Source organism: Primulina eburnea, chromosome 17 (assembly GCF_022965805.1).
Source record: "Primulina eburnea isolate SZY01 chromosome 17, ASM2296580v1, whole genome shotgun sequence".
Taxonomy (NCBI): Eukaryota; Viridiplantae; Streptophyta; class Magnoliopsida; order Lamiales; family Gesneriaceae; genus Primulina; species Primulina eburnea.
The window spans coordinates 8400613-8415552 of NC_133117.1; the positions used below are offsets into that span (position 1 = coordinate 8400613).

Sequence of the window (14940 nt, forward strand, 5' to 3'; positions counted from 1 at the left end):
GTTTGTGGATGATAGGCCGTACTAAGAGTCACTTTAGTTCCCATGGCCCCCTGAAAGCTCTTCCAAAAACGTGAGACGAACCTTGGGTCTCTGTCAGACAGGATGCTCACTGGTACCCCATGAAGTCGTACAATACTGTCCATGTACAGCGAAGCCAACTTATCGAGATTGTAGTTCATACGGACGGGTAGGAAGTGTGCGGATTTTGTGAGTCTATCCACGATTACTCATATTCCGTCCTGACCTTGCCTCGACTTTGGTAAACCTACCACAAAGTCCATGGAGATATGTTCCCATTTCCACTCAGGTATCTCCAACGGTTGTAATAATCGTCCGGGTCGATGGTGCTCTGCTTTGACCTGTTGACACACTTGGCATCTAGCGACAAATTCCGCTACGTCTCTTTTCATTCCATTCCACCAAAAGTTTCTCTTAAGGTCCCTGTACATTTTTGTACTCCCTGGATGGACTGAAAATTTGGACTTGTGCGCTTCTGACAATATTTCTTGGTGAAGGTTATCGCTGTCTGGTACCCACAGTCGTCCTTTCATCCATAGGACTCCCTTTTCATCCACTTGTAGATCTTGAGACTTCCCGCTTTCGACTTGTTCCTTAAATTCCTTTAGTTCGAGATCTCGGTCCTGATTTAACTTGACGGTCTCTTGCAGACATGGCGGAGCGGAGAGTGAAGCTAGAGTGATCTTGCCTCCATTTTTCCGACTAAGAGCATCGGCCACCTTGTTTGCTTTACCGGAACGGTAACTTATAGTCAAGTCGTAATCCTTAAGTAATTCGATCCACCGTCTTTGCCTCATGTTTAGTTCTTTTTGGGTGAACAAGTACTTGAGGCTCTGGTGATCTGTGAAAATTTCACACTTGGCACCATAGAGATAGTGCATCCAAATTTTTAAGGCAAAAACCACTGCTGCTAACTCCAGATCGTGTGTAGGACAGTTTTGCTCGTGCGGTCTCAACTGCCTTGACGCGTAGGCGATCACTCTTCCCTCTTACATGAGTACACATCCCAGACCTTCTTTAGATGCGTCACTGTAGATGGTGAATTCCTTGTCTTCAGTGGATAAGATTAGTACCGGTGGTGATGCGAGCTTTTCTTTTAATGTCTGAAAACTTTTCTCGCAACCTTCGTCCCAAAAGAACTTGAAATTCTTCTGAGTGAGTCTCTTCAGTGGTATGGCGATCGAAGAAAAACCTTCGACGAACTTTTTGTAATAACCTGCAAGTCCAAGAAAGTTCCTGATGTCGGTGGCGTTCTTAGGTTTTGGCCACTCTGTAATTGCTTCCACTTTCCTGGGATCCACTGATACTCCTGCTTCAGAGATTATGTGTCCTAAAAAGGATACACTCTTTAGCCAGAACTCACATTTCTTAAACTTAGCATAAAGCTCCTTCTCTCTCAATGTCTGACGTGCAATGCGGAGATGTTCTTCGTGATCTTGCTCGTTGGAAGAATAGACGAGGATGTCGTCAATAAATACCACTATGAACTTATTCAGGAATGGTTTGAAAACTCTGTTCATTAGGTCCATGAAGGCTGCAGGCACGTTGGTCAGCCCAAAAGGCATCACTGTGAACTCATAATGCCCATATCTTGTCCGAAAGGCTGTTTTGGGGATATCTTCCGTCCTGACCTTCAGTTGGTGGTATCCCGTCCTCAGATCCAGTTTAGAAAATACTGCGGCTCCCTTAAGTTGATCAAATAGGTCGTCAATCCTTGGGAGGGGGTACTTGTTCTTGATGGTGATCTTGTTCAGTTCTCTATAGTCGATGCACAATCTCATACTCCCATATTTCTTCTTTACAAAGAGTACTGGAGCTCCCCATGGGGACACACTGGGTCGGACTTGCTTTTTGTCTAACAATTCTTGGAGTTGTTCCTTTAACTCCTTGAGTTCAGCTCGCGCCATCATGTAAGGTGCTTTCGAAATTGGTGCTACACCCGGAACCAGATTAATTTCGAACTCGACTTCGCAGTCCGGAACTGTCCCTGGGAGTTCTTCTGGAAAAACATCCGGGAACTCACATATTACTGGGATGTCTTCTATTTTCAGTTCGACTTCTTTTTGCACTTCGCTAACCATTGCTAGGTAGATATCTTCTCCGGACTTCATGGCCTTCCATGCCTGGGAAGCGGAAAGGAGTGATTTCCGTTCATTGGATTTACCATGATACACGATCTCTTCCTGATTTGGGGTTCAGAGCTTAACTCTTTTCCATTTACAATCCACTATTGCATTATTACTGGCTAACCAATCCATTCCTAGAATAATGTCCAAGTCGGCCATAACTAATTGTATCAGGTCTGCACTGAATGTCTGATTACCGATACTGATTAAACAGTTCTTGTGAACCTCATGGGTTTCGATGGCCTTACTTGTCGGTGTGGCAATTCGAAAAGGTTCAGCTAATATTTCGGGCTTAAGTCTTCGTTTCCTTGCGAATCTCTTAGATACGAACGAATGCGTAGCACCACAATCAAACAATGCATAAGCAGGTACTTTTTGAAGTAAGATGGTACCTGAAACGACTTCATTGGCGTCGTCCGCCTCTTCTTGGTTCATAGCGAAAACCCTGGCATTGGGCTTGTTCTCCTTTGGTTTGTTGGGGTTAGCTACCACATTCGGCCCAGTTCCTTTGTTGGGCCTGGTTGCTTGATTGGCGGCAGTAGGACATTCTGCGATTCGGTGCCCTTGTTTCCCACATCTGAAGCATACACCACTAGCTCTTCGGCACTCCCCCGTGTGTTTGAAATTGCAGGTTGGGAACGGCTTGAGTCCTTGATGGTTTGCCGTGGAGGGTTGCCCTGAAGAAGGTCCGCCTGATTGACTGGGCTTTCTGAACTTTTGTCCACCCTGTGAAGACTGACCGGTATGGGGACGTGGTGTGCTGTCGTTGACCACCAAATTAATTCCTACTCTTTTAAATAATAACGAGTGTAATGGTGAGTAGGGTCGAATCCACAGAGAACGGTAGATTTATTTCTTTTGATACTAAAAATAAATAAAGGGGGGATTTGTTTTGATAATTACTAAATAAAATATTCTAAACTAAAATTACCAAGCAAGAAAGAATAATGAATCTAGAATTGAAAATTAATCGACGAGAATAAATTGAAGAAATTAATACGAGAAAAATACTGATTCAAGGGGATTCTACTATTTAATTATCTCACTGTTCATCGGTTAACCAATCATTTATTCATTTTATTCCAAACAATTAACCTGAGAATAATAGGGATAGCCGCTAAAATTCTTGTGTTTTCCTAAATTAATTGACCGAACCCAGCATCCAGTCAAAACTTACCGATAATCAACTGGGCACGATAGCGTTCCATATTAATTAAAGATAGCATTTAGGTTTCGTGAAAACAGTTAATCCTAAAATCTAACAATCGAGATAGCTGCAATTGGAAGATCTAGTTCCGCCTATTATTTAGATTACACACGTTATGATAGCACAACACATCTAACCTATTGCTACTTACGTACCAATCGTTCATGACAATTACGGATCACTGAATTCATGATTAGCATTAGAAAATCATACATCAAATTAAATTGTCAGATTAATTGATATATAACATTCATATAATTAAATCATAAATCAACGAATATTTGGGCAAACAAGAATAATAAATTAAAGCGCGAAAAACCTCACAGTGATAAAATTAAACAGTAGACTATCCCTTGAATCAGACTAAGAAAATTAGCCTAACATAGTTTGATCTACAATATTCATGAAAAATAAATAAGAAAGCATAAAGAAAATGAAACTAATTTTTTGTTGGGAAAATTCTTGAAGCCTTGCGCCTTGGTCTCTTACGTGAGTTGTGTTGATTGTAAAATTGGTGAATGAATTCTTCCTTGCCGCCTCCTTTGTGCTGTACGTGTAGATGGAAAATTGGTGGGTCTAAAATAATTAAGCTAAAGGCCCACTAACTCTTAATTAACCTAATTCTTAAAATATAATATAATAGATAATATTTTATCTAGATTTTCCTTCTTTCTAATTTTTGACAGCTGAAGTATCATCACAAGGCGTGGCCACGCCTTATTCCTGGACCTCTTCTGGTTTGACCATTCTCTTTCAACTCTATCTTGGAAACTTTAAATGTGATAAACATCACCTTTTTAGCTCAAATTTGCTCCAAGACCGTAAAAGTTCCTCCTACAATAAAATTACACAAAAGTGTGTCAATTAAACATATCGGAGGTTAAAATAACGGGAAATATGAAGATAAAATATTAACTATTACTAGCCTATCAAAATCTCTCACACCTAAACGATGCTTGTCCTCAAGCATAAAATAGATCAATTCATTATCTCAATTTTCGTCCTCCTTCCGTTTCCTCTACTTATCCAAAACATTTTTCATGCAAGAAGACATTTTAATTTCAGAGCACCCCACAAATTAACATCATGAACAATCACTGCAATCAGAATGTGTAGAAATTAAAATGCATGGGATTTAACAACTTCTCACAAGATTCGCTCATTTCGATCATTAGTGTCTAGGATATATATATCAACAAACTCTCATGTCAAATGCATTGAAATTTATTACCATAGGCTTGCAAATATATCACATCCTTTCACTAAATGAATGAATTAAAATACACAAACAAAAAGGGCTATAAATGGGTTGTAATGTGGCTAGGGGTAAGGTAGGATAAAAGGGAACAATGAGCTATAGAATTAGAGAAATCATATGCACTTTTCCCAAAAACAATTGCATCCAAATAATAACATCTTCAACCTCGTAATAACATCAAGAGCAAAATTTTTTTTTTCGGCTCTTTTTTTTTTTCTTTCTCACTTTGTCTACTTCTCTTCTTTCTCTTTCTTTTCTTTTTTTTTTGTTTTTTTTTTGTTTTTGTTTTTGTTTTTGTTTTTGTTTTTTTTGTTTTTTTTTGTAGACGGTGACGACAAGGATTCGAGATTGACTAAATTCCAACAATTCACACTATTTTGGATTGAATGATGCTATTTGTGAAAAGCTTATATGATTCTCCAATTTAAGGTTCAAAAAGGGGATAACCAACAAAAAGGATTTATCACGGCTTGTAATGTGGTTATTTTAATTCAAAGAAAAAGGCTGAGGCCCAAACTTGGTTCACTAGGGTTCTATGAATCAGGGTAGGCTCAAAGAACGGCTCAGACGATGCGAAAGACAATGGTTTAAACCTAATGCCCTTATCATTTTGTCTATGCACCTAATCCACCACAAAGTGTTGACAAAGACATGTATAACAATGCAAGTTCTAGAAAAATTAACAATGCAATGACAACACACATCAAAGAAAATGGAGCATGATATCATGATTGCTCATAGGCTCAAAGCTCACCAAGAAAAAATATAGCAATTGTGTTAAATCCCACACACTTGTTCTCTCTAACTATCATCAAGAGCAACTTATTCATATTGCAAAAGTGAGAATGCAAAAACAATTTGCACGCAAAGAAAACATCATTTTTTTTTATTCGCATCGGAAGCAATCAGGATTCAGAAGAAAGAGATAACAAATGAACTAGATGCTTGGGACTAACAACGTCACTATTTTTAATTTTTTTTTCTTTTTTTCAAAATGCAGAAAAATTCAATCAAAATACTAAAGATCAAATAAAATATAAAATATCAAAAATTCCACAATCAAGTCAAATTTCTCACAGCACATCAAACACTCCCACACCTAAACTTGACATTGTCCTCAATGACAAAAAATAGATGCTCGACTAAAACGATAAAATAGTATGAAGTTAGAGAACTCCCCTGAAAAGTGTCGAGCATCGTAAAGAAACATCATCTATTGCTGTGGAGGGGGAAACGGTGGTTCGAATCCCATGTGTCTGTAGAATGCCAACTGATTCAGTTCCATTCTGGTCAACCGTTGATTGAGCTCATCCACTTCCACGTCGATACGCCTTCGTGATGGGGTAGCAGAGGTGGATGGGGGCGCACGTGAGTCCAAAGGGTCATCCGAACCATCAGATTCAGAATTATGGAGGCCGGGTCGTGCAGTTACTGGACCTGGTGGACAAAAAGAAAACACTCCCTGCACTTGTTCTATCAATCCCATAGTCTCTAAACAATGCAAATCAAGAGGAAGCATAGGACAAGCAACATGAAGGTTATTATTTTCAAGATCAATCAACTTCAGGTTGACAGCTAATGCAGTGATCAATGAACCAAGAATCAAATGGCGTTTATGAGCAACGACACTAGCAAATTGAGAAGCCAACCAAAAACCCAAATTAACTCTTATTCTATTTTGCATGCACCACAAGAAAAACAATTCGGCTTTAGTTAACACACCCGCAGAATCTTTTCGACCCGAAAAAGTAAACGCAAGGAAACGGTGAATGTATTTCCACTCTGGGTTGTGCAAGTAGTAATCCTTGGATTTACTCGGGTCGTAATCATCCTCTGTGGACATAGCTCGATAAAGGGCAATGGGATTAAATTGGTCATGAAAATCACACGCACTATGCAAATATTCATCAGTTGTGGCAAAATCTTTGTCAATAAAACCAAAAGCAATGTTAAATTCAGTGATTGAAAATCTGAAAGTGCGTCCCATCAACCTAAAACGAAATACTCCTGGACTGGAGAGTGTGAAATTATCAGGTTTGATCAATTCAAAAGTGGTATAAAACTCACGCACAAGTTCTATATAAGCAGGGCATACGACAGAAAAATATGATTCCCACCCAATGTTACAATCAAATCAAGCACACCAATTTTAATATTCAATAATTCCATGGTGGGGTGGTGAATATGCTTGCATGGGATGATTTTTTTGGTACACAACGCTTTATATTTATCCTTTTCCACCTTTTTTGTGAAGGTCAAATGACCATTCAAATCTGCTTCAGACGGTGGTAATGAATTCATCCCCTTTCCCATTCTAGCCCTTTTCCGTCCCGACGAAGAACTTGGGGTACCGACTTTTTTATTCGAGGCTTGGGAATCCCGTTGCATTCTATTAATCAATTGTACACTTCACACAATTATACCACAACCCACAATAAACACGAGCACAATCACAATTCAAGTCAGTAATAATAGGCGCACAAAACGATATGCAATTGTTAGTGTAAAGAATAAGTCAACAAAGCACCATCTAAGCACAAATAATCGAGAAAAGAGAGGTGTCGGAGAGATGTCACCTAAATTGCGTGACGGCTGTGCGCTGGTGGAGAGCCGTCCGGGTGAAGGTGTTTGTGGCGCTGCTGTTGGCTGGTGGGTCGATGTGCAGGGCCGAGAGGGAGAGAGGTGGCCGAGATGGGAAGCGCTGGTTCTGGAATTTCACCGATGGTTGAGGATACTTGAGGAAATCCGATGGAGAAGGTGGCGCTGGGGAGTCTCGGCTGTGTTGTTGGTTGAGATGCGGATGGTTCAGAGACGTCGAGCGGCTGTGGTTGGGTTGAAGATGGGAAGAGCGCGCGGCGCTGCAGTGTTGCAGGGTGGGGCGCTCTTGCTGAAGTTAGGAGGGGTGTGTGTGTGCAGCGCGATGGAGAAGGTGGCGCGAGCGGTGGTGTTCTGGACGAGCGGAGATGGCTGGTGGTTCGCGACGGCGCTGATTGCTAGTGGAGGTGAGTGATGTGCCGAGCGAAAGTGCTTCGCGAAATGGGAGGAACGCGCGGCGCTGCAGTGTGGCAGGGTGGTGCGCTGTTGCTGAAGTTAGGGGTGGTGTCTGTGTGCGCGATGGAGAAGGTGGCGCTGGAGAAGGTGACAAGCGAGAGAGTGGATTTGGAGGAGGTGCTCGGTTGGTTGGACGGTGCTGTAAAGAACAAAAGAATTTAGGTTATAATTTTTTTTTTTTAAATTGAAAATAAAAAGGGTTCTAACAGAAGAGGTGTTTTGATAAGGCGTGGCCACGCCTTATTAAAAAACCTCTGCTGTAAATAAATAAAAAGTTCCTAGCAGGAGAGGTGTGTGAATAAGGCGTGGCCACGCCTTATTCGAATACCTCTACTGGAAAATTTATGTAATTTTTTTTTTTTTAAACAGTAGAGGTGTTTTAATAAGGCGTGGCCACGCCTTATTCTAAAACCTCTTCTGTAAAAATTTTTATTTATTTTTTTATTTATTTATTTTTTATTTTTTAAACAGTAGAGGTGTTTTAATAAGGCGTGGCCACGCCTTATTCTAAAACCTCTTCTGTAAAAATTTTTATTTATTTATTTATTTATTTATTTTTTTTTTAAACTTAATTCGGTAGAGGTGTTTCAACAAGGCGTGGCCACGCCTTATGCTAAAACCTCTACTGGAACAAAATAGAAAATAAAAAATTAACAAGAACTAAAAATTTGGGTTGCCTCCCAAAAGCGCAATTTTTTTAATGTCGTTATGCTCGACATTCTTCGTCCCATCAACTTTCAGAATATTGGGGTTTTTCCAACTCGATTTCTAGTACTTGGGACGCGCTTTCATCTTCATGTAACACCTTCAATCGATGTCCATTTACTTTGAATGTTTTATTAGTATCCAAACTCTTGATTTCCACTGCACCATAAGGGAAGACATGAGTAACAACAAAAGGACCAATCCATTGGGAACGAAGCTTACCTGGCATAAGTTTTAGCCGAGAATTGTACAGTAGTACTTTTTGACCAACGCTAAATTGCTTTCGCAAAATCGCATTGTCATGGAACAACTTCGTTTTCTCCTTGTAGATTCTCGAATTCTCATATGCCTCCAATCTTATCTCCTCTAACTCTTGTAGTTGCAGTTTTCTCGATGCACTCGCCTCTTCCAAGTTCATATTGCAGTTTTTAACTGCCCAATATGCCCTATGTTCAATCTCCACGGGCAAATGACACGATTTCCCAAAAACTAACCTGTAGGGAGACATCCCTATTGGTGTTTTATATGCAGTCCGATAAGCCCAAAGTGCATCATCTAAACGGAGACTCCAATCTTTCCTTCCCGGATTGACTGTTTTTACAGGATAGACTTGATCTCTCGATTAGAAACTTCGGCTTGGCCATTTGTTTGTGGATGATAGGCTGTGGCAACTCTATGATGCACCCCATATTTTTTCAACAACGCTTCAATTGTTCGATTGCAAAAAATGGGTTCCTTGATCACTGATTAGTGCCCTTGGGATACCAAACCTGCTGAAAATGTTAGATTTGATAAAACCTGCAACAACTTTGGAATCGTTAGTCCTAGTGGGTTTTGCTTCCACCCACTTCGAGACATAATCAACTGCCAACAATATGTAAAGATAACCTCCTGATGAAGGGAATGGTCCCATGAAATCCATGCCCCAAATATCGAAAATATCACATACAAGAATTGGGTTTTGGGGCATTTCATTTCTATGGGACAAAGATCCCGTTCTTTGACATTGTTCACAGTTTTTACAAAACAAATAGGCATCCTTAAAAAGTGTCTCCCAATATAAACCACAATCCAAAATTTTCCTAGCAGTCCGTTTTGGTCCAAAGTGGCCACCACATGCATAATTATGACAGAAAGTCAAGATCGACTTATGTTCAAGTTCAGGTACACACCTCCTAATAACTTGATCAGCACAAAATTTCCATAAATGAGGTGCATCCCACACATAATACTTTGTCTCACAACGAATTTTCACTTTACGAGACTTGCTAAGATCATTAGGTAAAATTCCGGTAACCAAGTAATTAACTATGTCTGCATACCAGGGATTTATACCTTTCACTTGAAATAGTTGCTCATCAGGAAAAAATTCGGAAACAGGCAAAACATTATCTTCGTTCACCAACCTACTCAGATGATCAGCTACTGGATTCTCAATTCCTTTCCGATCTTTGATCTCGATGTCGAATTCTTGGAGTAAGAGTATCCACCGTATCAACCTCGGTTTTGACTCCTTTTTTGTCAACAGATATTTCAATGCTGCATGATCAGAAAACACAATTACTTTAGAGCCTAGCAGATATGATCGAAATTTTTCTAAAGCAAAAACAATTGCTAAAAGCTCCTTTTCCGTAGTGGTGTAATTGCATTGCGCAGAGTCCAATGTTCTTGAAGCATAGTATATGACGTGACTCTTCTTATCAACTTTCTGACCTAGAACAGTCCCCACAGCATAATTGCTCGCATCACACATGATTTCAAAGGGCAAATTCCAGTCAGGTGGCTGGATAATAGGTGCTATGGTCAACAAGTTTTTTAGCTTGTTAAAAGCCTCCTTGCAATCTTCTCCAAACTCGAAAGGTACGTCTTTTTGGAGCAACTTGGACATCGGTAGAGCAATCTTTGAGAAATCCTTGATAAACCTGCGATAAAAACCTGCATGTCCAAGAAAACCTCGAATTCCTTTAACGTTAGTGGGGTATGGTAAATTTGTGATTAAATCAACCTTTGCTTTATCAACCTCAATACCCCTAGAGGAAACCACATGTCCTAACACAATGCCTTCGGTCACCATAAAATGACACTTTTCATAATTCAAAACCAGATTGGTTTCCATGCACCTTTTCAAAATCTTAGACAAGTGACTCAAACAATTGTCAAATGAATCCCCATAGACAGTGAAATCATCCATAAATACCTCAATACAGTTCTCAATATACTCTGAAAAAATACTAAGCATGCACCTTTGGAACGTACCTGGAGCATTACAAAGTCCAAAAGGCATACGTCTGTAGGCAAAAGTTCCAAAGGGACATGTAAAGGTTGTCTTCTCCTGATCCTCCTGAGCAATGACTATCTGGTAATAACCTGAAAATCCATCAAGAAAACAAAAGTAAGTTTTTCCAGCTAATCTTTCCAATGTCTGATCAATAAATGGCAAAGGAAAATGATCCTTTCTAGTAGCTAAATTAAGCTTTCGAAAATCAATAACCATACGCCAACCATTTTGCACTCTTGTCGGTACCAACTCACCATTTTGATTTCTTACCACAGTGATACCTGTTTTCTTTGGTACGACATGGATCGGACTCACCCATTTACTATCCGAAATAGGATAGATTATGCCTTCATCTAAAAGTTTGAGAATCTCTTTCATTACCACTTCTTTCATTGCCGGATTCAGCTTCCTTTGGAATTCTCTTACTGATTTGGCATCATCCTCTAAACGAATTCTATGCATGCAGATGGAAGGGTTTATGCCTTTGATGTCCGCCAATGTCCAGCCAATTGCGGTCTTATGTTCTCTGAGAATTGTGGTTAATCTATCTTCTTGCTCTTCAGTTAACCTCTTCGAGATGATCACAGGCAAAGTTTCATTGTCTCCCAAATAGATATACTTCAAATGATCTGGTAAGTCTTTCAATTCCAATTTGGGTGCCTGCAAAACAGAGGGTAGCAATTTCTTATGAGGGATCGATATTTCAGTTTCTAAATTTGGAACCACAGTTTGTGATTCCTCATCAGTTTCCGCAATTTCCCAAGCTTCAGCTATCTCTCCTTCCACCTCCAACTGTGCCTGCATGTGAAAATTGTCAATCCCATATGTCTCCTCAAAACATTCCTGCACAATGGAATCAACAATATCGATTGAACATATGGAGTGGTTTTCATTTGGGTATTTCATAGCATCAAAAATACTAAATTTCACAATCTCCCCGTCGAATTCGACGGAAAGAGTACCCTCTTCCACGTCAATCTTGGTTCTAGCGGTTTTCATGAAAGGTCTCCCCAATAGAATTGGAGCTGAAATCGTAGTGGAGTCTTCTTCCATTCGCAATATGTAGAAATCCGCAGGAAATATCAATTCTTTAACCTGCACAAGAACATCCTCCACAACTCCTTCAGGGTAAGCATTAGATCGGTCAGCTAATTGAATCACCACTCTAGTTTCTTTTAAAGGACCCAAATTCAAAGCACAGTATATTGAATAGGGCATGACATTAATGGATGCACCTAAATCTAGCATGGCACGCTCAATTTTCAGATTTCCAATAACACAAGGCATTGTAAACATACCTGGATCCTTGCATTTGTTTGGCAGTGACTTCTTAATAACTGCGGACACACTTTCTCCCACGCTTACTTTTTCATCACTTTTCAACCTCCTTTTGTTAGTGCACAATTCTTTTAAAAATTTAGCATACCTTGGAATTTGTTTGATGGCATCAATAAGAGGAATGTTGATCTCCACCTTTCTAAAGGTTTCCAACACTTCTTTCTCGTAGTCCATTTTCTTGGATTTTTCCAACCTGGAAGGAAATGGAGGAACAACTGCATTAGAAATAGTAGATGAGAAAGACTTAGAATTTACCTTTGGTTGTTTCTCAGATTTTTCTTCGGTTTCTTCAGTTGTGCCTTTTTCTTCAGTATCCTTTGTTGGTGAAGTGTTCTTTTGGTCAATCTCCTTCCCACTCCTCAATATCATGGCACTTGCATTTTCTTTTGGATTAACCACCGTTTGCGACGGTAGTTTTCCAGAATTCTGAGCTTCCAACTTGCTGACTGATGTAGCGATCTGAGTGATCTGAGTTCCTAGATTTTGAATGCTGGCCCTCGTTTCCTGTTGAAATTTTTGAGTATTTTCAGCTAAAGCCTTTACAATTTCGTCTAGAGACATACCTGAGTTGGATGCTTGTTCTGGTGCGTGTTGTTTGTTCCAATTTTGCTGTGGGTATCCCTGTTGGCCTCCTTGATTCTTATAGCTGAAATTAGGATGATCTCTCCATCCTGGATTGTAGCTATTAGAAAATGGGTCATATCGACGCTGGGGTTGCCCAGGAAATCAACCGATTGCATTGACCTGTTGTGTTGGATCTTCCTGTAACGTAGGGCACATGTCCGTCGCATGTCCAACTATCGCACATATTCCGCAAGCTTTTACCTGCTGTACCTGTCCTACGACCAACTTTTCCAAAAGGGAAGTCAAAGAATCTAACTTTTGATCGATAGGATTAGTGCTTACCTCATTAACTTGTCGTGGGGGAGCATCTTGCCTAGTTCCAAACTGCTGTGCATTGGCAGCCATGTTGGAAATTAGAGCTCGTGCCTCTTGAGGCGTTTTGTTTACCAATGCACCTCCACTTGCAGCATCAATCATGTTCCTATCAAAAAGTGAGAGACCCTCGTAGAAATATTGGACTAAGAGTTGTTCTGGAATCTGATGTTGAGGGCAACTAGCACATAACTACTTAAATCTCTCCCAATATTCATATAATGTCTCTCCTTGTAACTGTCTAATCCCACAAATGTCCTTCCTGATGTTTGCTGCTCGCGAAGCTGGGAAGAACTTCTCCAAAAATTGTTGTTTCATGTTATCCCAAGTCGTGATTGTCCCAGAGGGCAAGTAATAGAGCCAATCCTTAGCTTTGTCGGCTAAAGAGAATGGAAAAGCTCGCAATGATATTTGTTCCTCGGTGATCCCATTTGGTTTCATGGCTGTGCACACAATATGAAACTCTTTCAAATGTTTGTGGGGATCTTCACCTGCAAGACCACGGAAAGTAGGCAGTAAATGAATCAAACCCGATTTTAATTCAAAAGTAGCATCAGTATTAGGAAATTGAATGCATAATGGCTGTTGAATAACGTTAGGATTAGCTAACTCCCTGAGGGTTCTTTGGACTGGTTCTGCCATTACTTCTTCGTCACTCTCGCTTCTTTTGGTGTTGAGATCAAGATCGGATCCTCCTTCAGTGTCAGTTGACTCCAAGGCTACGTTTAAACCAGGAGATGATGATGATGATGGTTGTTTGCCCCGTAGCCTTGCTTCCTTTCTCAATCTTTTAGCTGTCTTCTCGATTTCCGGATTGTATTCGAGTTCACCTGTACGAGAAGAACGAGACATAAAAAAAAATAAAGAATAAAATCAAAAGAAATTAACCTTACACCGTTCCCCGGCAACGGCGCCAAAATTTGGTGTGCTGTCGTTGACCACCAAATTAATTCCTACTCTTTTAAATAATAACGAGTGTAATGGTGAGTAGGGTCGAATCCACAGGGAACGGTAGATTTATTTCTTTTGATACTAAAAATAAATAAAGGGGGGATTTGTTTTGATAATTACTAAATAAAATAATCTAAACTAAAATTACCAAGCAAGAAAGAATAATGAATCTAGAATTGAAAATTAATCGACGAGAATAAATTGAAGAAATTAATACGAGAAAAATACTGATTCAAGGGGATTCTACTATTTAATTATCTCACTGTTCATCGGTTAACCAATCATTTATTCATTTTATTCCAAACAATTAACCTGAGAATAATAGGGATAGCCGCTAAAATTCTTGTGTTTTCCTAAATTAATTGACCGAACCCAGCATCCAGTCAAAACTTACCGATAATCAACTGGGCACGATAGCGTTCCATATTAATTAAAGATAGCATTTAGGTTTCGTGAAAACAGTTAATCCTAAAATCTAACAATCGAGATAGCTGCAATTGGAAGATCTAGTTCCGCCTATTATTTAGATTACACACGTTATGATAGCACAACACATCTAACCTATTGCTACTTACGTACCAATCGTTCATGACAATTACGGATCATTGAATTCATGATTAGCATTAGAAAATCATACATCAAATTAAATTGTCAGATTAATTGATATATAACATTCATATAATTAAATCATAAATCAACGAATATTTGGGCAAACAAGAATAATAAATTAAAGCGCGAAAAACCTCACAGTGATAAAATTAAACAGTAGACTATCCCTTGAATCAGACTAAGAAAATTAGCCTAACATAGTTTGATCTACAATATTCATGAAAAATAAATAAGAAAGCATAAAGAAAATGAAACTAATTTTTTGTTGGGAAAATTCTTGAAGCCTTGCGCCTTGGTCTCTTACGTGAGTTGTGTTGATTGTAAAATTGGTGAATGAATTCTTCCTTGCCGCCTCCTTTGTGCTGTACGTGTAGATGGAAAATTGGTGGGTCTAAAATAATTAAGCTAAAGGCCCACTAACTCTTAATTAACCTAATTCTTAAAATATAATATAATAGATAAT

At 39.4% G+C, this 14940-nt stretch overlaps 1 protein-coding gene and 1 non-coding gene across 2 annotated transcripts; one reads left to right on the plus strand and one right to left on the minus strand.

The window, feature by feature from the left end:
* Positions 1–8390: 8390 nt before the first annotated feature.
* LOC140817829 (uncharacterized) lies at positions 8391–13022 on the minus strand. Its single transcript, XM_073177621.1, has 4 exons — positions 12807–13022; positions 9136–12689; positions 8588–8859; positions 8391–8524 (listed from the first exon to the last, which is right to left on the minus strand). The coding sequence occupies exons 1-4, from the start codon at positions 13020–13022 to the stop codon at positions 8391–8393; spliced, it is 4176 nt and encodes a 1391-aa protein (XP_073033722.1).
* Positions 13023–13080: 58 nt separating this feature from the next.
* Positions 13081–13187, plus strand: LOC140818900 (small nucleolar RNA R71). The gene has a single exon (XR_012115130.1). It is a non-coding gene; the product is annotated as a small nucleolar RNA R71 (small nucleolar RNA).
* Positions 13188–14940: the final 1753 nt, after the last annotated feature.